This window comes from Arctopsyche grandis, chromosome 8 (genome assembly GCF_051622035.1).
Source record: "Arctopsyche grandis isolate Sample6627 chromosome 8, ASM5162203v2, whole genome shotgun sequence".
In the NCBI taxonomy this organism is placed as follows: Eukaryota; Metazoa; Arthropoda; class Insecta; order Trichoptera; family Hydropsychidae; genus Arctopsyche; species Arctopsyche grandis.
The window spans coordinates 28580812-28603486 of record NC_135362.1 but is presented as its reverse complement, the minus strand read 5'-3'; the positions used below and the strand labels follow the sequence as shown (position 1 = coordinate 28603486).

At 35.9% G+C, this 22675-nt stretch overlaps 3 protein-coding genes across 4 annotated transcripts; 1 reads left to right on the top strand and 2 right to left on the bottom strand.

Annotated features, from left to right (window-relative positions):
* Positions 1–378: 378 nt before the first annotated feature.
* LOC143915716 (uncharacterized) lies at positions 379–3207 on the bottom strand. Its single transcript, XM_077436473.1, has 2 exons — positions 2921–3207; positions 379–2845 (listed from the first exon to the last, which is right to left on the bottom strand). Exons 1-2 carry the CDS (start codon positions 3032–3034, stop codon positions 1787–1789), a joined length of 1173 nt encoding a protein of 390 aa, XP_077292599.1. The 5' UTR covers positions 3035–3207; the 3' UTR covers positions 379–1786.
* Positions 3208–7458: 4251 nt separating this feature from the next.
* Positions 7459–12780, top strand: Rrp1 (Recombination repair protein 1). 2 transcript variants are annotated; one of them, XM_077436466.1, is made up of 5 exons: positions 7459–7520; positions 8574–8721; positions 11543–12124; positions 12200–12380; positions 12463–12780. In XM_077436466.1, exons 1-5 carry the CDS (start codon positions 7494–7496, stop codon positions 12587–12589), a joined length of 1065 nt encoding a protein of 354 aa, XP_077292592.1. In that variant the 5' UTR covers positions 7459–7493; the 3' UTR covers positions 12590–12780. The 2 variants fall into 2 exon arrangements, with proteins under 2 accessions (XP_077292592.1, XP_077292591.1); XM_077436465.1 differs by having other exon boundaries at positions 7473–8500; positions 12463–12778.
* A 2624-nt stretch (positions 12781–15404) lies between these two features.
* Positions 15405–21570, bottom strand: LeuRS (Leucyl-tRNA synthetase). The gene is made up of 11 exons (XM_077436464.1): positions 21469–21570; positions 21087–21299; positions 20157–20528; positions 19844–20088; positions 18613–19770; positions 18182–18546; positions 17829–18100; positions 17497–17754; positions 16374–16586; positions 16074–16302; positions 15405–16003 (listed from the first exon to the last, which is right to left on the bottom strand). Exons 1-11 carry the CDS (start codon positions 21469–21471, stop codon positions 15795–15797), a joined length of 3537 nt encoding a protein of 1178 aa, XP_077292590.1. The 5' UTR covers positions 21472–21570; the 3' UTR covers positions 15405–15794.
* Between the last annotated feature and the right edge of the window lie 1105 nt (positions 21571–22675).

Genomic DNA, 22675 nt, shown 5'->3' with positions numbered 1-22675 from the left:
TTTAAAGCGAATGATTTAAAACAAATATTACATTTGTATGGCTTTTCCCCAGTATGAGATCTTTCATAGATCACAAGTAAAAATTTTGAATTTTGAATGTTCATTTTTGAATGTAAATTTTGAATGTTCATTTTCGAATTGTATTACATTTTCTTGGTGCAGTTGTAATATAGACTTGCCATTTGATACATTTACGAAATACATTTCTTGGCTTGATTCAGGATTTGAGACACATTTTTCGTAATTGGAAGTGTTCGGTAATATGAATTCAATATTGTCATTATTTTTCATTTTGAAATCGCTTCCAGTTTCTTGTCCTCTGCACATCTATAAAATAAAAACAATGTTGTATGATTTTAAATCTGTATATTTTTTTTTAGTGAACTCACTTTTTCAATAGAACAAAAATTTTGCTGAGATTCAATACGTCTGTAGGAAGTCGATTCCTGTTTATATAAATTATCATTGACAGGATAATTGCAATCGGTTGCCAACAATTCATATTCTGACCTAACCTGCAACCAAAAAGGTAGAAATGAGACTAATAAATGATAAAGCAAAATGTGGTGTTTTTGTACAAATATTAAATTTGCACTTATTTCTTTAAGTATTAAAATTTTTATGTGTGAAAAAGCTAGTGTTTGTTTTTGGTGAACTAACATTTTCAATAGAACACAAGTTTTGCTCAGATTTAATTCGTTCGAAGGAACTCGTTTCCTGTTTATATAAATCATCATTTACCAGATTATCACAATCGGATGTTGGCAATTCATATTCTGTCTTTACAAAAAGGTATCACTGACATTAATTAATGACAAAACAAAAGGTGTTTTCGTACAAGTATCACATTTGTACGTTTTTTCCTTAGTATGAAAAAGCTGGTGATTATTTTTTTGGCGAACTCACATTTTCAATAGTAATGTAGACTCACTGTCCGACGTATGTTCGAATTTAATTTCATGGCTTAATTCAGAATCTGAGAGATATTCAATGTCATGAGTATCTTCCTTTTTGAAATCACTTGATGTAACTTTACCAAGTATCAAGAATCGTCTTTGAATGAACCACATAAAAATATACTTGTAGACTTCTTAATTTCCTGATTTTTTCATAACCTTACGTTTTGGCTTCCATCTTCTGACATAAAAGAATCAGTAAACTTCATTATTTTTTCACTTTGTTTTTTTTATATCCGAGATCGTTGACGTTCCAACGCCATATTTATCTGACAAAAAATGTCCTAATACACCGCTTTTTAAAGCATTGATTTTATCTAATTTGTCTTTTAATGATAATACAACTCGTTTTCTTTTCCATATCGGTAATATTAAAAATAAATATTTTATTCGCGATCAAGTTTTCAAGAAACTTGAATTGAAACTTGAAAAAAGAATTTTGAAGACAACTGATTCATTTCTCCTTCTTATTTTAGAATTTTTATGTTATGCATTTCAAAGCAGCAAAATCGTAAAATTTTTGTTTGTTTTTAACAATCCGGATAATCGTGGTTCTATTGTACATACATATTACTTATCAATACATTGGTAATTAAATCGGTGATAGTCAGCAACTCAAAACAATGTCACATGCACTATTCCATATTTTTCACTTCTTATATTCAACAATTACTCAATTTCGTCCAATAAATAAAAATTATTACATTTAAAATAAATAAAACAAGAAAGCCAAATAATACATCTGTGTATTTAATTTTCAATTATCATTTCTCTTAAAATTATTTAAATAAACTGCAATGAGAAAAAATTACATGTGTCATAAACAAATGTCACATTTGTGTATTTTTTATCCCAGTATGCAAATTTTTATGTCTCTTGAGGTGAGATTTTAAAGTAAATGATTTTAAACAAATTTCACATTTGTGTGGTTTTATCCCAGAATGATATTTTTTATGTCTCTTGAGGTGAGATTTTAGAGTAAAAGATTTTAAACAAATTTCACATTTGTGTGGTTTTATCCCAGAATGATATTTTTCATGTCTCTTGAGGTGACATTTTAGAGTAAATGATTTTAGACAAATTTCACACTTGTGTGGTTTTATCCCAGTATGCAATTTTTCATGTGTAACAAGGTGAGATTTTATAGTAAATGATTTTAGACAAATTTCACACTTGTGTGGTTTTATCCCAGTATGCAAATGTTTATGTGTCTCAAGGCTAGATTTTTGAGTAAATGATTTTAGACAAATTTCACACTTGTGTGGTTTTATCCCAGTATGCAAAATTTTATGTTTATCGAGGTTAGATTTTTGAGTAAATGATTTAAGACAAATTTCACACTTGTAAGGTTTTTCACCCGTGTGAGTTATTAAATGTCTCACAAGTTTATTTTTATAAACAAATAATTTTAAACAAATGTCACATTTGTGTGGTTTTATACCAGTATGCAATTTTTCATGTGACACGAGGTGAGATTTTTGAGGAAATGATTTTAGACAAATTTTACACTTGTAAGGTTTTTCACCCGTGTGAGATTTCAAATGGATCATAAGTGTATTTTTTCTAATAAATGATTTTAAACAAATATCACATTGAAATAGCTTTACTCCAGGAAGTGATGTTTTGTGTAAAATAAGTTCAGATTCAATGGGAAACGGCTTCAAGCAAATTTCACTAGTCTTTCGATGAATTGTCGATTGTGAAGGCTCATCGTTCCATATTAAATCTTCCAATAAAACTTCTTCAGTCTTGATTTTCAAGCAATCACCTGACCTCAGTCGAGACGATTCGTTGTTTCGAAAACAAGCCTTTCGAAAGCTGATCAACAATTCCAGATTGGTCTTACACGAAAGACACACCCTGTCTGGCAACCCATCGCCTCTTTTAACCTGCAGATGGAAAAAGTAGGATTAAGCGGTGAGAAGAGTTAACCACAATAATTGTAACCTGTAAGTAGCACCGACCTGAATTTGACAGCAGGTCCGAATGCGTTGCTCCAGATGCTCTGGATGAGGACCGCCGAAGATGGAGACGGAAGATTCGGCTGGAGCTGATCCAAGACAAAGCCTGCACTCCATAGTTCCCGTATTTAACTCTGACAGCAACCAGATCGACTCGCCTTCGCCTTGCAATCCTGTTTAGTGACATATTTGGTCTAACTTTGGTACTAGTTTAGGGCTGCCATAATTACACTGAGCAACAAAAAATCACGTTTTTGAGTTACCAGAGCGGAGACTAACCAATCTTTACTAACTTTGACCCGCTGAATTCAAATATGATAATGATTTCTGTTGGTCTGGTTTTTGATCGTTTACGAGATATGAGCGTTTAAAAAAATGAGCGAATTTTTACAGTTTTTTGGCTTTTGCGGTCTTTAACTCAAAATGTAGTGAAGAGTATTCAAAGGTAAGTGGAGTCAGGTCGAGGTACAAGAAAACACGCAGGCAGGTTCCAAGTCTTTATTGCTGCTCGTCCGGTGGAGGTCAGGATCCGAATGCCCCCGATCGAGAGCGTACCATTCTTTATAGCATAGAGCGCTCAGCGCATACACGTATTATCATTGGTCAAGGAGTCTGGTGCAGCCATTGGCCGCAACGCCCGACTCCACCATTGGTCGGCGTCACCATGACGTCACCGGTCTACGGGGCGTCTCTCTATGTAACGTTACAGTAGTATTGTTGTGCTCAAAGTGAGTATTGGAATCAATAGTCAGATTTTTTTGATATTGATTGTGATATTTTTTTGCTTTAAAATACTTATAATTAATTATCTATCGAATTTTAAAAGTCCAGTTTTCTCGTGACCGGTTTAAGCATGTGACCAGTTTTAGCGTGTGACCAGTTTTCTCGTGACCAGTTTTAGTGTGACGGGTGATCACGTGTGACCGATCTAGAGCGACCGGTTGTCCTGTGACCGGTTCACATTTGACTAGTAGTCCGTTTACCCAAAAACACACACACAGATACACAGAGAGACACACAATTTTCTAGATTATGAAAACGTGATCAGTGATCGATTCCGAGTTCGAATTTTTGTATGATCTCAAAATTTATTGTTATTTCGGTAATTGGACTATTCGTCACATTGGGGTGGTCACAAAGACAATTTTTGCCATGAAAATCGCGAATACACAATATTTGGCACTCAAGTTCTCGTTACTATGATTGTTATCGTTAGTATGATGGACTTTTCGGCTGCCAGATGTTCCGTTATAGAGATTTTAGTGACTTTGTGACGAGTAATTTGTGACCAGTAATCACCGAACCCATATATTTATAAATGTTTATATATATTTAAATAGTTTGATTTCATTTTTGATCTCTCACATTCAGAACACCAATTCGTGAGGCTTTTTTCGCTTTAAACGCCTCTGCTGGTGAGTTGTGTCCAGTATCTGCAATGCTTCTATGTTAGGGTGACGGTGCAGTCTCAACTCGTGCCTCCCGGCGCATTCTCGGATGACTTCTTTTACTTTTTGGATTTTAAGGTTCTTGTGGATCTCTTCATTTGTGACGAAGCGATATGCATCGGTGTGTAGGAATCTAGCACAGATTGTGCTATTTCGAATCAAAACCAGTGATCTCATACATTTCACACCAAACATCATCGCTCCTGTACAAACAAGCAGAACTCGACGACAACATCCCCTTCGACCATTCCAGAAGAAAGAGTTCATCGCTCGATCGTAAAACGAACGAAACCCAACAGTGATGTCATCAGGAAACTAACACGTGAAAGAAAGACATTTATACGTGGCACATGACCGCATTCTCAAATGAACGACGTCCTGGCGCTGACCCCATAGCTATAAAACAAACGATGCCATAGCTATAATGCTGCGTACGGACCAAACCAACGACGATTTTGGGCCAACGTTTTAACCAGCAGGATAAAACCAGTAGCGTACAAAATATCGAAATAAAAATTAAATTTAAAAATTGAAATTAAATATCAAAATTAAAACTATTATTATTATATTAAAATTAAATTCAAATATCAAAATAAAATTATAATCAATATATTAAAATTAAAATAAAATATTGAAAGTTAAAACAGAACATGCCCAATTTAAATAAATTTTCGAGATTGACCTAAAATTGGATCATCAACAATCACATACAGGTAATCCTTGACTTTTGTTTCTCGAAGATGTTTTGACTTACGAAGATACGCACTAAGATCTAAAAAAAAATCAAAGAACTATTATTTTTACTTCCCCGTAATGCGCAGTTACTGAGAATATCTCATGTATTAGTATGGGTGACCGAGCGATTCTCGCAATCCGGTGCGTTGTCGGCATATCAATCGAAATTTCTTTAGTCTTCAATTGTTTCCCTCGTCGAAATAAATCAATTAATTAAATCATCTCAGAGGTAAAATTTATCGGATAATGTGTGATTATTAATTTTATTTCGACGAAATAAAAAAAAAACCCTTTGACAAATCACCGACATTTTTTTTTGGTAAATGTTTCATCGACGGCGGAAACACAGTAGTATATCGTGACGACTTTTAATAAGAAATAGCAACAAGGTTTTTTTCGCTCGTAATCAGAGAAATTATAATATTTCTCTGGTTCTCTGGTTGGCTGAAACATCGCCAAGAAAATAATTCTGATATTGACATTTGCTATTTAAAAAATATGAAAGAAGCTATTCTCAACAGGTTTCAGGAATTCAGAAACATCAAAGCGACGCTAGCTTTTGTAAAAAAACCTAATGCAACTAACAGAATTATTTTTTTCTCCCTTTAATGTTAACATTGGCAACTTAGAAAAGCAATTGATGGCTTTCAGTATCGTTCGTTCGTGCAGTATCGCTCGCCAACGCCAAGTAAATTAACACTTTACTGCCCGCTCAAGAATATATTTATTTATTTATTTATTTATATATAATTTTAGCTATTAGCTAATTTACAAAAAAAAACTTATTATTCTTATTTCTAGTGTAATGATTATGAATATCTCTATTTCTTATTCTATAATCTTTAAAATAATCGGGTTATAACTCATGATCTAACTTATAAACAAACGATAATGTGCTTAGCTTCAAACTATTACTAATACTCAACCACCCCAGTTCATGTAACATACTTCTAATTCTTTTTAATCTACCAGCATTCAAAATACCTCTCATAGCTTTATTTTGTAATTTTTGTATTTTCCCTATATCTTGTCCACTAAACAATTTAAGCACAGTGGCACAATAAACTACGTGTGGAAAGACAATTGCATGTTCTGTTTTAACTTTCAATATTTTATTTTAATGTTCAAACGAACATTTTCGACTTTTTTACAATCACCCAGATGAAACACTTCAGTCGTGAGCCGTGTTTACTGTGTTGATGCCTATTGGCCACTTGAATTCAATAAATAAGAATTGTGTGTAAAACTATTTGCATTTTACCTTTACGAGCGGTCTCCCTCACTGGACCGAAAGTGAAACGCCCGAAAACTCAAATATCGGAAGGCAAAGATCGAAAATCGAAAGGCCTTAAGTCTAAAGATCAAAAAAAGGGTGCATGGTTAACGGTACTATGTATATATAATATATATGAGTGGCATACACCCATATATACTAATTTGAAAAAACTGCATGCCATATATAATATTCCGTTTGTTACAGACATTACTAACAAACTAACTAGTAGATTATATGACAGAATCACTAATAACCATACTAACACACTTGTGAAGAGTCTCGGTGATTACAACAAAATGTCTATACCCTTCAGGTATAAACACAGATTACCTAAACACAATCTGCTTTAAGTCATCGACTTTAGAGAGTCTTTAATTAATATTATGTATTAGATGTATTATGAACATTTATAAGGATTGTAAATAGGTTTTTGAGCTCTTTTTCCTATTATGCTGTAGATTAACATTAGAATAATATAATACTATGATTACTAACCAAATTAAATTAAATTGTAAAATAGAAAATGATCAGTAGATCAGTAGCTATTAAAATAGATATAAGATGTATTGTGAACATAATTGCGTAACAATAAAAAGCATTTAAAAATCAAAAAAATATATGAGTGGCATGCGGTGAAATTATCTCTCTTTTTTTTCATACAACCTTGTTTAATCTGCGCGCGCAGGATACGGGAGGAAAAGTCTGTTCCTCTTGTTCCTCTTGTTCCTGTTGTATCCTGCTCGCGCAAATTAACCGAGGATGTACGACGGGGGGAAAGAGAGTTTTACCACACGCCACTGATATATATATATATATATATATATATATATATATATATATATATATATATATATATATATATATATATATATATACTAGCCGTTTTTCATATGTATGCATGGTAAACGAACATTTTCAACTTTTTCACTGTCGACTTTGTTACGGTCACCCAGAGGAAACGCTTCAGTCGTGAGCCTTGTTTACTGTGTTGATGCCTATTGGCCACTTGAATTTAATAAATAAGAATTGTGTGTAAAACTATTTGCATTTTACCTCTACGAGATAACTCTGACTATGGCCGTGAAAGCGAACGTTTAATCTCAAGAGACGCTGAGCGATGGCGCGAGGCCGGCAGCGTTCCGGGGTCCGATTTTACACAATTTTATTCTAATTTTTCAGCCGAATTACGCTGATGATGCTTCTCGAATCTCTCGCGTCTTCACCGCACCGAGTGCAAATCCTGCATTTATTGCATTTACTTGGCATTTTGACACATGTATAAGCAAACCCACACGAGAATTAGGTGTGCTCTCTTCCAAGTGTCAAAATACATACAAAACCCATCAAGCCTATGTTGGAATTCAAAATATTCAAAAAACTGATTAAATGCCTTTTGTTTTGAACTAAACTTTCATTTGAACTATTTTATAGAATAGAAACGAATAACACCTTTGCAGGTTTCAATGGAAGATCTGGATCTTCACTCATTCATTTTTCACATCAGACAATTTGTGCTGTAGCCATTTCAATACAAACCTAATGACTGGATAAATTTACGACAGAACTCCATTGAGCATCATCCTTAAAATAAAAAAGGCTGCCAAGATATTGTTATAATAGTATGCAATCTACATACATATAACATTTGATGTGATTTCATGTCTTCGTATACTTGCCCCATTATAGTTTACACAATTGATCGTTTACTTCGGTCAAACGGCTATCCCTAAATACTATCTCACCGAAAGTGAAGTAGACGCTTTTAATCTAATGTTCCGATATACGCTGCAGCAGCGTGCAATTATAGCGACGATTTACATCAGAAACAAATCGGTTGTGTTGACCCAACGTGAGTTTCGAAGGTTGTACGGCGAGCGCACGGCTCCGACCTCGCAGACCATCCGCCGCTTGGCTACGCATTTTTCACAATCAGGGTCCGCCCCGATGGATGTAAAGCCTCGTGGTAGACCTCGGACGATATGCTCCGGTAGCAATCTCAAACGTGTGAGCGAGAGTTTGAGGAACAGTCCCGACACTTCGATGAGAAAGCGCTCCGCTCAGTTGGGAATCGCGCGGAGCACACTACGGCGAATGCTGACTAGACAGTTGCATCTTTTGCCGATGGTGCATATCTGTGTTTTGCCCCATCACACGTAGACTATCGTCAATCTGATGTTTTTCTTTTGTTTACTTTCAGGTCACGGCTGCCGAGAGTTCTGAAACTAACAAAGCTACGAAACGAGGACGCAAGCCGAAAGATGAAGATGTAGAGACATCGAGCGACAGTGAGGAAGAAGCACCGCCTGCTAAACTACAAAAAAAGGGCAAAAATAATACTAAAGCAGGTTATATATACATCATTCGTATTACAATATAGATATAATCCATAGTCAATCCACATTCAATCTCACAAAACTTTTATACGTACTAAGGTGACCATTCGTACTGTTTTTATTTTATTTTATTTAAATAGGCACACATACAGAATAAAATATAAAAAGAAAGTTGTATAATGAGACAAAAAATAATAATAAACATAAATAAAAATATAATATTCCATTTACAGTGAGCACCACATGGTGATATAAAAAAGTAAAATTACAAAAACATCAAGATTTAAAAAAAAAAGAAAAGAAACAGATAAAGAAAAAGATACAGATAAAGTAAAATAGAAAAAGAAAGACTTTCAGGGTGAAGAAGCAAATCAACCACATATTATTTTCTTCACCTTTGTCCTAAAAATACTAAAAGAGTCACTAAAGAGGTCATCAATCAAGCTATCGTAAATACGGCATATACGAACGATTGCACTATTGAAAGAGGTGTTGCTTTGACAAATTGGTGGATAAAAAAGATTTGTGCATCTGGTGAATCGGGCATTAACGTTAAAATTAATCTCGCTTAAAACAGATGTGTCAAGAATACCATTAGCAATCTTATATAAAATTAACAAATCAGAAACCCTTCTACGCTGAGACAAATTCGCAATATGGAAAAAAGAAAGTCTGTCATTATAAGATGGTAACAGTTTTTTAAGACCAGTCTTATAGCAAAAAACGCTTCTGAATTGTCTCTAAATGCTCAATGTGAGATTGGTAATAAGGAGACCATATGATTGAGGCATACTCCATATTACTACGAACTAAACTGTAATAGAGTAGAATCAGAGTATGGGGGTTTTTAAAGGGCTTCGCAACTCGGCAAATAAATCCCAAGAGTTTATGAGATTTAGTAACAATATGATTAATATGTTCATTAAATGATAGTTTGGAATCTATAAGTATACCTAAGTCTCTGGCACAATTTTTTGCTGTAAGATCTACGTTATTAATATTGTAAGTAAAGTCAATTAGGTTACGATTTCTGGAAAGTGTCAATGAGAAGCATTTAGAAATATTGAGATGCATAAGGTTTACATTACACCATTCAGATATTATATCAATGTCGGATTGTAATTTTAAGCAATCCGACTCACTATTGATAGGATGGAAAACCTTAAGATCATCGGCATAAAGTAAGCATTGACACTTCAGTAGGGGGATTAGGTCATTAATAAAAATAATAAACAGAAGTGGTCCAAGGTGAGAACCTTGAGGAACTCCTGAAAGGATTATTCTAGGGGCAGATGAGAAACCCTTAATTGTTTTTTTACCAGTACAGTACTGGTTTTTTGAGTATCTGTCCTGGTGAGTAGTCGTGAGATAAAACCAGCACACTTTTTTTATCTCATAGATGAATTTAAATATATAAAGCCTTCAGCTAAAATGATGTCTCCTACGAAAATATTGGCAAATTAGTCATATATTGTCATTGTTTATCAGGAACATACATATGTATGTATCTGCCGAAGGACTTCTTCGATGAACAATATGTGGTCCAGTGATGAAACGCAATAAGAGCATTAACCCTTTGAATGCTGACCAACGCCGATCGGCGTTTTGCCAACAGGTCCATAGGCCTGAAAAACGCCGATAGTTGTATTTTGAGTATATAGAAAATAAACAAGAATAGTACTCGCTTTATAAACAAGAATAATACTACTTCCAGGTAGCATTGAAAAAAAATGCATTGAACATGAGTCGTGTAATACGTGTCAATGTTTATAAAGACCGGTTTGCACAGGAATTTCTGAATTTATAACCATAGCAGAATTTCCCTATGGAAATCCTTAACTGCTGAGTAATTTACATTTAGATTGTGAGCATTACATTTTAACAACAATGAAGAAGATGGAACTAGTTTTGGAAAAATACATGCATTAATAGACTTCTTTTGCTTATTTTATATTGTTGCAAGATATTTAGTAGAGAGTCTAAATACACGTTTGCAAAACTTGAAATCCTCACGGTAGTTATCTAGAATAGCAGTGCCGTGCAGTAAAATTCTCTCTTTTTGTCGTACAGCCTTACTTAATGTGCGCGAGCAGGATACAAGAGGAACAGGCTGTCCATGGGCGTGAAAGACGCCGATACGCGTTGTATTTTGAGCATGTACAAAATAAACAAGAATACTACCCGCTAAGCCTTTCCAGGTAGCGTTGAAAATAAAATGCATTGAACATGGGTCGTGTAATCCGTGTCATTCATTTGTCAACGTCTATAAAGACTGGTTTACGCCGGAATTTCTGAATTTATAACCATAGTAGAATTTCCCGATGGAAATTCTTAACTGCTGAGTATTTTAGATTGTGGCTTGGCATTTATATTGTCAGAATTACATTTTAACAACAATGAAGAAGATGTAACCAGTTTTGGAACAATACATTCATTGATAGACTTATTTTGTTTATTTTATATTGTTGCAAGATATATTAGAGAGTCTAAACACACCTTTACAAAACTCGAAATCCTCAGCGGTAGTTATCTAGGGTTTGTTTGGATTAGCTACAATTTTTATACCCGCTTTCTATTGGATTTCTAAATAATTCTAGTTGGAAATGTTGGCGAAATTTTCAGCGTGGCGGGCTTTCAACAGAAAATACGTCAGCACTCAAAGGGTTAAAGAAAATTAATTCTTTATGTTAGTTTTCAATAATGAAAGTATTTAGAAAACAAATTTTTCTGTCGTTGATAAAATGGCCTAGTTTTCTAATTACCTTATTTCATACAGAAATATGTAATTAGACGAGTCAAATTTTAATTTGAATAATACCTTGCATTTTTTCAGTGAAGGGAAAACCCGCAGCCCAAGCTAAAGCAAATAAGCCGCTGCAGAACAAATCATCAACTGATTACTCCAAGATAGATTGGGGTTGCAGCAAAAAGAGTGCCAATGGAAAACCGTGGAACTTTAAAATATCCAGTTGGAATGTGGACGGAATCAGAGCCTGGTGGAACAAAGGCGGCTTGGAATTCATAAATCATGAGAAGCCAGATATACTGTGCTTGCAAGAGACAAAGTGCTCTGAAAAAAAGCTACCCGAAGATATCAATATACCTGAATACAGTCAATATTGGGCGTCCGGCGTGAGGGAAGGCTACGCCGGAGTCGCAATATTTTCCAAAAAAGAACCCTTGAAAGTTGAATACGGCCTGTCCGAAGACTTCGACGAAGAGGGTAGAATGATCACAGTCGAATACGAAAGCTTCTTCGTTGTATGCACGTACGTGCCGAATTCCGGCAGAGGTCTGGTTACGCTCCCCAAGCGGTTGGAGTGGAATAAGGCTTTCCGAGATCGCATGAAGGAGCTCGATGCTAAAAAGCCGGTCATCATTTGTGGGGATATGAACGTGTCTCACCTTGAAATAGGTCATTATTACTACAGCATATACATTTTGATGATTGTTTTGATTTTATTATATGTATGTTTGTTTGCGTTTGTAGATCTTGCTAATCCAAAGACGAATAAGAAGAATGCCGGTTTTACGCAAGAGGAGCGTGACGGTATGACGGAGTTCCTCGGAGACGGTTTCGTGGATACTTTCAGGAAGTTTTATCCAGAAGAAACGGGTCGGTACACGTTCTGGACTTACATGAGCAATTGTCGTGTCAAAAATGTTGGATGGTAAGATTTTTAAATGTTTATTTATGATTTTATAGCGAATTTAAAATGTGTGTGAAATTTGCATGTGTGTAATATTTTGCAGGAGGCTCGATTACGGTATTGTGTCGGAACGTTTGATGCCGTCAGTGTGCGATAATATTATTCGCAGTGACGTTTTCGGAAGCGATCACTGTCCGATAACACTCTTTTTGAATTTGGACGGTAAATAGTGTGTTTTATTTTGTATTAAATTTTTGTTATCCATGGATTAAACGCAATCATTTACTACACTATCCATCTCGTTGTATGTAACTATGTATGTTAATTGAACTTTAATCAAAATAATAGCAATGTGTTTATTGTTATTATAAAATTTCATATACATATTATTCAAATTTTAATAAACAATTATATATCTGATGGGCTTATTTTTATTTTGCCAAAAAATGGATTTCAATTTCGATTATGGTAGCGAAAGCATCCAACCGTTAATTTATTTGTACTAAGAAATGGCCGCATAGCTAGTAAACCCAATTTAATATTTTCCCAAATGCTGTTATCGGGTTGCCCCTGAGCGACACCTATGGTATTAAACTACAATGTACAAAGTGGTGGAAGTCCAATGTTCAGTTCCAAAAAAACAAATTCAAATCACTTCTTTTAATTCCATGTGTCCAGTCTTGGAAAAGCCAAATAAACGTATTACAGGCCACCAGTATATTTAAATATTGTTAAACGTAAAACATTATATTTAATGGTTTCGGAGATATTTCTCGAAATGAAGAAAATATGCCACTTTCAATTATTTAATTATAGCTCATACATATATAAATTTGAATAAATTAGTAAACTCTGATAAGAAACGAACGACCTCGAGTCACAAACCAAGGTCTGGCCAGCAGCCGGGTTCTAGTGGGAATCGAGCCTGTGACACGGCTCGAAAGCATAATATACTAACGCTGCTGAACATCCAAGTCTGGCCAACAATACTATAGATAATACTCGGAGTAAATTCTTTTCAATCGAGGTCGATTCCAAAGGGATAGCATTAACCCTTCGAGTGCTGACGTCTTTTCTGTTGAAAGCCCGTCACGCTGAAAATTTCGTCAACATTTCCAACTAGAATTATTTAGAAATCCAATAGAAAGCAGGTATAAAAATTGTAGCTGATCCAAACAAACCCTAGATAACAACCGCTGAGGATTTCGAGTTTTGTAAAGGATGTGTTTAGACTCTCTAATATATTTTGCAACAATATAAAATAAACAAAACAAGTCTATTAATGAATGTATTTTTCCAAAACTAGTTCCATCTTCTTCATTGTTGTTAAAATGTAATGCTCGTAATCTAAACGCCAAGCCACAATCTAAAATACTCGGCAGCTGGGTATTTTCATCGAGAAATTCTGCTATGGTTATAAATTCAGAAATTCCAGCGCAAACTAGTCTTTATAAACATTAGTCCCTTTCCAACAGAAAGGTTTAAAAAAAAAATACGCACTTGCTGTAGTAACGCGAGAAGCATTTAATTTTTTCGACTAAAGTTCTCTATACACTCTATTTTAAATTTTATATAATGTTATTTACTGTTTATTTTTTAACTTATTCAAAAAATATAGATGTTTTGGTGATTATATTTTTATACAAAAAGCTTAGTAAATGTAAGTGAATATACTAAAATGTCTAATGGGTGATCCAAATATGATGCTATCACTTTATATGTAAAAATGCCAATTTTTTTTCGATTTACCTGCTTTCACGATAATGGTGAGTCGATTCTTGGAAAACATCATGTAATACCTTTTAGCAATTGTGGACTTTTACGCTACGGAAGCACGGGAACTAAATAGGGAAAAACCACAAGTTCCTTTTTTACGGGATATCATATGAAAAGTACATTCAGTCTTAGCTCAACTGTCGTTTGAGACTTCACGACTTGACTTACGTATCTACTTGATTTTCCGCTACTTATTTACAACCTGGACCGTCTTAGAGAGTGCAGATTTTGAATAAATATATGTATATAATTTCGAATATACAAATCGAGTAAACATTCGAGTGTTGTTACTATTTTTTTTTTTTTTATTACGTTTTAGTATGGAGAATATGTATGACACTGATGTTGAGTATGGAACAGAGAGTGAATATGAAATCGACAGCGAATTGGAGTCTGATAGCGATAACGACGAAAATGTCGCTCCTTCTAATATTTCTCAAACCATAATGTCTTCTGTTGTACCTTCAACTTCTTCAAACGGGTCAACCAGCCAGCATTCAACATCAAGAACATGGTCGAATACAGCTATGCAGCGTCAGGAGATTCCTTTTACGGGGAGGCCAGGGATTAAAGTTGCTATTCAGGGAAATGAACCCATAGATTTTTTTAATTTATTATTAGATCAGGAATTTTATAATCTCGTGATTGAACAAAGCAATTTATATGCAGTAGAAATATTAACTAGATCGAATTGTGACCATAGCCGTATATATATACGAAAAGAAGACGGTGCCACTATTGCTGGAGGGAACGAAAGGAGAGAATGCAATTTTTATTTAAAAATATTTGTTAAAACATAAATTAAAGTGTTTTATTATTTTTAAATATCGTAATATTATTTGCTATTTCTACGAACAAAAAATTACGAAAATAATGAATAAATATAGGTACTGTATAGCGTGCTTTATGCAAGATGCAAGTAGACGCCCTTTCCAAGAACCTCCACACTGTCAAAACATTTGTGAGACAGAGCTATTTTATAAAATATCAGCATAGCATGGATTCTAGCTCAGCATTGAAAGTGTTGACACGGATTACGCGACCCCTGATCAATGCATTTTTTTTTTCAATGCTACCTGGAAAGGCTTAGCGGGTAGTATTCTTGTTTATTTTGTACGTACTCAAAAACAACACCTATCGGCGTATTCAGGCTCACGGACTTGTTGGCAAAACGCCGATCAGCGTTGGTCAGCATTCAAAGGGTTAACGCAACCACCGAGCTACACTCCTGGCTACATAATGGATCGAATAAATAAAAAAAACTGCATTTAAGGTTGTGCTATTATAGTTTATTTCAAATAAATATAATACTGTTCACTATTATTAGTGAAGTACACTCGCATGTTGGACAGTATCACTGCATAAAATAAAAAGTAATGTTTTAATAATAAAAAGAAGGCGCCTTTGGCAATGAGATAAATAATAATAATTTACTACAAAATATTATTCTTAAAATAATATGCACGATAAATGAAATTACGCACTAACGATAAGTAAACGCCAATTACGTCGAAACAACAACATACCGGTACAGATATTACCAATGAATTCCATTTGCATAGCAACGAAATACACATTAAATAAATAATCATGAATTGTATTAGAAAACGAAAATGACAACCCTTTGAAATGTGAAAAATCACAACCAATCGTAGACTTTTACAGTCCGTAAGTGTAAATTATCTTCAAACCGACGTCGATAACTTTACTACCACTTTCAACGCTCAACTTTCTGTTATCGATATCGACTTTGAATTTGTTGCCTCCTTCGAGCTGAACCTTGCCGTCCAACGGATTATCAAAAGACGGAATTTTTCTCGGCCCCGAAACGGGATCGGCGAATCTCCAAAACTTCAATACACTCGAATCTAAAAACAACAAAATCAATAGAAATAAAGAAGCTTATTCGTATTAAATCGTTTTGAAAGTTAAATATACCTTTAACTGCTTTCGATTCCTTCAAAAATCTTTGTTTGACTTTTTCTACTGTATCACCATCAGTCACCAGCACTTCCTGCGTGAATAGTCCGCTCATCGGAGTAGGATTCGTGCATTCCATTCTTAGACCGGGCGTCGTGGAGAACGTCACAAAAGGCTGGCCCGGACAGCAGTCTTCCTTAGCCTTATCTTCACCTTCGACGATGAATTTCACCGCCACCTCGTCCAACTACAACACCAACAATCTCAATCACTGAAATGCACACTCAAAAACAACACCAAACTTCTTCTTCCACTTACATCCAAAGTACTGGCTAAATACGATGCGTTCTGTTTGAGAATTTCAGCCTCGTCGAACTCCATCGTCAGCGACAAAGCCTGAACTCCGATGACGGCCATCTTTTCCCTGGTCGCTTGCACGAACGGCATAACCTTCTTCATGTATTTTTTCAGCACGTCTAACTTACCGAGCTCGGCAGATATGACTTTATTCTCGGGCAGTCCTTTATTTTCCTAAAACGCACGGCTTTGTATGAATAAATCCAAATTTATATACACATGTATATTTATTAGGCAACAAACTATTTGGTTAGTTTATAATTCCAAATGTGGTCAGTGAAAAATGAAAAATTTATCAGTAATTAATTTTAAACTTGATCAGTAGAATATAATAAACGATCAGTAAATTGCCCATCTTTGTTCAAGTAAAGAATTCTTTTTTGATCAGTATTACTGATCAAAAAGGATTTTCTATCAGTGAAATTATAAGTTTTGACAGTTGGATGATAGCGCGTCGCCCTGCTACTGTCCATTCCCACTCTCTTCATGGTTCACACACCGTAATATCCATCCAAACACATTGTAATATATATTTTTTTAAGTTTTGTTTCATCAATATTTTCACAAAAAAAACATATCTTAGCAGCCAACACTTATTTATTTAAGGGTCAGGTTAGATTAGGTTAAGTTAGGGTGTCCCTATTCATTAAAGAATGGGTTGTTAGGGTCGGTATTTATTCATTTAAAATTAGGTTAGGTTAGGTAAACTGAGACAGTGAGACTGAACTGAACGTGGAGCGAGGACTGAGGGGGTTGAAAACCGAAAGGGGGAGATTATTAAAAGAATGTTGCTAAGTGGCAAAATTCATCGGGATTTTTTATACTAGGAGCTATAATACGATTTTCTGGCTGTCAAAATTAAATAATCATTTCTAAATGATACTACCGATCATCTTATAATAATCATCGACCGTTTCATTTTTTTATCTGATCATTTTTGTTTAATAACTGATCATTTAGAATACTCACTGATAATTTCGAAATATTTACTGACAATTTAGTTATTTTTGTTGATGAAAAGCTGAACAAATTACTGATCAATTAAATACACGCCTATTTATTATTTATTATAATATATAATTACGTCGTTCATCTTTTTTAGTATCGTAAGGACGACGCTTTGCCACTGAGGGAATGTTTTGGCGACCCATATGATGGCTTTGTCCGGTTTTTCAGGTATTGCAGGTGCTGCACCCTTTGCTTTAGGTTTTTTGATGGTTGTGAAATTTTTCAGATACACTCTGAACGAATGTGCAGCTTCCATCAGATAGCAACTGCCTTTGATTTCAAGATCGTTGATTGCACCAGCTTCGGGCCATTTCGCAAGCATAATGCTTTTTTCCTAGTAAACGAAAAGGGAAGTAAATATTTGTTTTGATTGAAGCTTATAATATGTAAATAGTAAGGATGATTTACATTGCCGAGGAGTTTCCAGACGTGTTCGGCAACGTGTGGACAGATTGGCGACATTAAGAGAGCTTGAATTTTAATGAATTGTAGAATCAACGTTTCGTTCATTCCGACGGGGCCGCAAAGTTCTCTGTATTTGTCTCTAGATGCTTGCAACTCGAAGAAACCAGTACGCAGAGCTTCTTTAAACAGCATCTTATTGTAATTTTCATCGGTTTCTTTTATTTTTAAATTCATTTCGCTTATGAACACTCCATCGTGGAAAGTTTCTCCTTTGCCTGTAATCATAATAACGATCGTATTATTTAAACGAATCAAAAACAAAATAATTACTCGATAATATAACAAATAACATGCACCTTTTCTAAGGGATTCGCGTGCCGCTAGAGTTTCCTTGACCCATTCGATAAAAGTAAACAATCGGAGAATACCGGCGTCGGCCATGCTCTCGACGAAGTTTGCATCTTCGACCGAGTCTCCAGCGTCGGCTAAACACAGTCTCATTCCATCGGCGCTGAATTTCTTAGCAGCATCGCTCAAAGTCAAGAAGTTGCCTTCCGACTTTGACATTTTAGCAGAATTCAGCAACAAGTGCCCGTTGGCTCGGATACTTTGAGGCCACATGTTCTCTTCCTTCGGCCAGATTGCGCAATGATTATAAATGAAATACGTCAAATGGTTTTGAATCAAATCCTTGCCGGATACTCGCAGATCGACCGGGTACCTAAAATTCAACAATTGTTATAACAATACTCAACAGTAATGCGATTATTAAACACAAAACACTGACCAAAAGTTGAATTCACGCTTCATCAAATTCAAAGCTTCTTTTTTAATTTTAGATTTGGCCGGATAGGCGGCTTCTTTGAAGAATATGAAGTCCCATACTTCAGGCGTCATTTCCTCAGCTTTGATATTGAACATGTTGGGTTTATCTCCTTTGAACGAATTTCCTTGAAGTATATGTGCTACCGTATAGTACGCCATGTAAATAGTGGAATCGGACAGTGACTCTATTAGCCATTGCTCGTCCCACGGTAGTTTAGTGCCTAATCCGTATGTCCGAGAGCAAGCGTGCTCGTGAAGCCAATTCAAACATGCCGTGAAATTCTTTCTCACTTCGTCGTGATAAGTGTTGATGTTTTGCAGGGACTTCTCGGCTTGAGCTCTCCATATTGGCTCACCGTAATCCAAATACCACTGATCGCACAAAGCAACGACACACTCGTCGCCAGAGCGAGACATAATAGTCTTCTCTGGTTCGTAGTATATAACAGCCTCAGAGCTATCCAACAGTTTCTTTTGCAAATCCTTTTTGACGTCTTGAATCTTCTTACCCTTGAAATCGCCGACCAACATTACACCGTCGTAAAATCCCTTCAAGTAAACCATTTCTTTGGCTTCTAGCAGCTTATCTTTATCGTTTTGACTTTGAATTTTCAATCTGTCATACGCGGCCACGGCCGATAGATTTCCAAACTCGGGTACGTCGATGATCGGTATCGGATCGAAAGGCAAAACCATTTCGTCTTTGATGCCGTACTTTTCTCTGAACGGTTGCTTTTTTTTAAGATCGACTAGAGCTGCATAATCGTCGGGAGAATCAGACGGAACGCTCGTTACAACCCCAGTGCCTTTATCTTCTTTGATTGTCAGCATAGGCAAGGTATAAATAACCGAATGAGAAGTCAAAGGCGATTTTAACGGCAGACCTAAAATATCCTGTCCTCGCAGCTTCGCCAAAACGTCTACTTTCCCTTCTTCAACTGTAAAACCTTGATAAGACATGTTACGAGCAGATCGAGCAGTGCATATGAAAACTTCTCCTTTCGCTGTAGTAAAAGCTATGTATTCCATATCGGGTCTAACCCAACAGTTCGTTTGACCGTACATAGTTTCAGGCCTCAAAGTTGCAGCCACCAAAAATACATTCTTATTGCCAGCTTTGCTAAAATCAGACAATCAATACAATTTAATATTAAATACAAATATGTATTACGACTCGATTTCGGCAGACATACCTCAACTGTTTTGGATATGGTTTAATCATTTGCATTTTTACTAAAGTGTATTCTTGAGGGCCGACACCTTCTCCAGTGCTACGATCGTGATCCATGCAAGGCTGTCCATCCAACGGTGAAAATACCGTATAACGCTTACCGTACTGAATCTTCTTTCTGTCTTTGAGATGTAGAAATTGCCACCGAACGAAGGAATCGAAGAATGGATTGGCATCGGTTGTTATAAAAGTACGCCTCCAATCAACCTAAAATGTATTGTAACCTTCAATACAACTGATCGGTGTCTTTATTATTGAAACAGAAAAATAATTACGTGGATTCCAATGCTTAGAAGGTCTTGAACAGCCAGAGGAGGGAAATATTCCAACCAGTATGAAGCATCTGCAAATTTTTTTATATCTTCATCGGCCAAGCCCAAGCTCTGCATAATTTGCCATTGATATTTGGCGCCTCCAGCCTTCGCCACGGCTTTGCTTTTCTTCCCTTTGCTCTTATCTTTTACGATGACATCATCGATTATTTCTTTGATTGCTTCTTCCGTCTCGGGGAACAAGGGAGGGCATCCGTACAATTCAATCTCTCGCTTCAGTTTATCGGCGCACGCTTTGATCGGCATGCCAGTACAGTGGAATCCAAACGGGAATAAACATTTTTTTCCTTTCAAGCGATGGTATCGAACGGCAAACTAGAACGAGTCGGATATTATCGAGGTATCGAGTGATAGCGTTAACCGTTTGCCCGCGGCCGTCTTCTATGGAAGCTTTGCGCGACAAGTCAAGTCTAGCGCGGCTGTCTTCCATAGAATTTCTGAACTTTGCACGGGATTTTGAGCCTTATATGCGCCTATTTCAACTGTTTTAAGGTTCACAATTGGTTGAATATATTACTGAGAGTTGAATGCCATCTTTTCAATTTGCATAAAATGAATATATACCAGTCAAAATTAGTTTTTTGTGGAACCATACTGAAACCTCGTTTATGTGACGTCACGTCTTCATACAATTATGAAGAATGATTATTTGACAATTAAGCCAAAACTACGAGATATATTATGTATTTTATTGTTTAAAATAATACTTTATGTGTTAATTAACATATCTGGTTACTTAAGTAAATATTAAAATCTGTATTTAAGGTCGAAAACTCGATTGCAAAATTCGCGAAAAAGGTGCCGCGTACAGGGCTTGTTCGCTGTATTTATTGCCGCGGGCAAAGGGTTAAAAGTAATATAATAAAGACTTACTTCACACTTGGACAGGGAAAACGTATGACCTAGATGCAGTCTTCCGTTCATGTAAGGAAACGGAAAAGTACACATGAACTTTCCGACTCCTCTCGCATCCCCTTTCGGTGCATCTTCTTCGCATATGCGATCTTTTTCCCATTGCGATTGCACGTCCTTTTCGATACTGCGCAAGTATTCGACTTTGAACGTCCCTTTTCTATCGAGTGCAGCCTTTGTGGATATGAGAGAAGAATATAAATATGATTTTCAGTCATCGATAAGGATAAATGAATTTTATAGGTTATAAATGTTAAGGATAATAAGGGTAGTGTTTATAGATTTCGTTTGAGAGATGCTATGTAGTTTGATGTATACAAATAGGGAAACTTATAAAACGTACCATATTTCATCAGCCGCGCGACTCGACACTTGTCCACATGTCACTTCGTATGACTTTTTAAGTTGAATATTTGGCCGTAAGCAAACTATTTTCAATAATTATATGTCAAAATAATTTTGACAAATTCACTTTATTTTTATTTATTTATTTAGATAATTGAGTCCATTTGACTTGCTTGGCTTTTTTCTCTACTTGCACCATTTTGACTGCTAGGAACAGAGAAATGTAATATTAATAGAAGTGGCTTTAGGTTTTATATTGTTGTCAAGTGACATTCTGTCCACGGACAGATCTAAATAATTTTAGCATCAGTCGTAGTTGACGCTTGGTGCTCGACGTATGTCCGATAAAAACTTCTCTGTTTGTTTATATTACTCGCAAGATGGGCAAGCATCGGTAAAAATTGCACAATACATTCAAAAACACACAATTAACAACATGGGATACATTTTTATAAGTAAATTGATCCGATTGTATTCCGTGCGATGTAGCGTGTTTATAGAGACGTACCGCGTAAAATTGACAACAATTTATGGGGATCTAGTCTTGTTGTGAAGGTCTTCTTCACCACCAGTCCGCCATGTATTATAGACAGGTTCGTCTGTGTTCGGTATTAATACAGCTGTATGTTGAATATGGTATTTATTTGGTAGTAACACGTATACACAAGTATGGTTAATTGTTGGTAAAAGTGTTTCGTTCAGCGGTCTCTGGATATGGTAGAGTGTCGCTGGCTCGGCATTCAGCTATGTTCAGAAGGTCTCTGGATGCGGCAGTGTGTTGCTGGCTCGGTGTTCGGCTATGTTCGGAAGGTCTCTGGATACGGCAGTGTGTTGCTGGCTCGTCCGGCTGGTTGATCTTCCAAGTCCGCGTAGTGTAGTGGTGGCTGGTCAGGAGCTGTATGTCGACGCTTGCTGCTGTGGGTCGACTGGCGTTGTTTGGGTTGTACCTCCTTTTATAGTGTTTCTGGAATCGCCTGACCGATGGTGGTGGTTTGTTGATGCGTAAGAAAGGAATGCACTTTTGTCGAGGCGTAGAATTTTCTGGAACGATTGATGGAAGTGGTTGTTGATGCGTAAGCGCATGTGGTTGTTGATGCGTGAACGAGGAATGCACTTTTGTCGAGGCGTAGAATTTTCTGGAATGATTGGCGCCGTTCCGCTCGATGTGGTTTAATGGTGGCGGCGTGTTTCGACCGTTTTGGTTC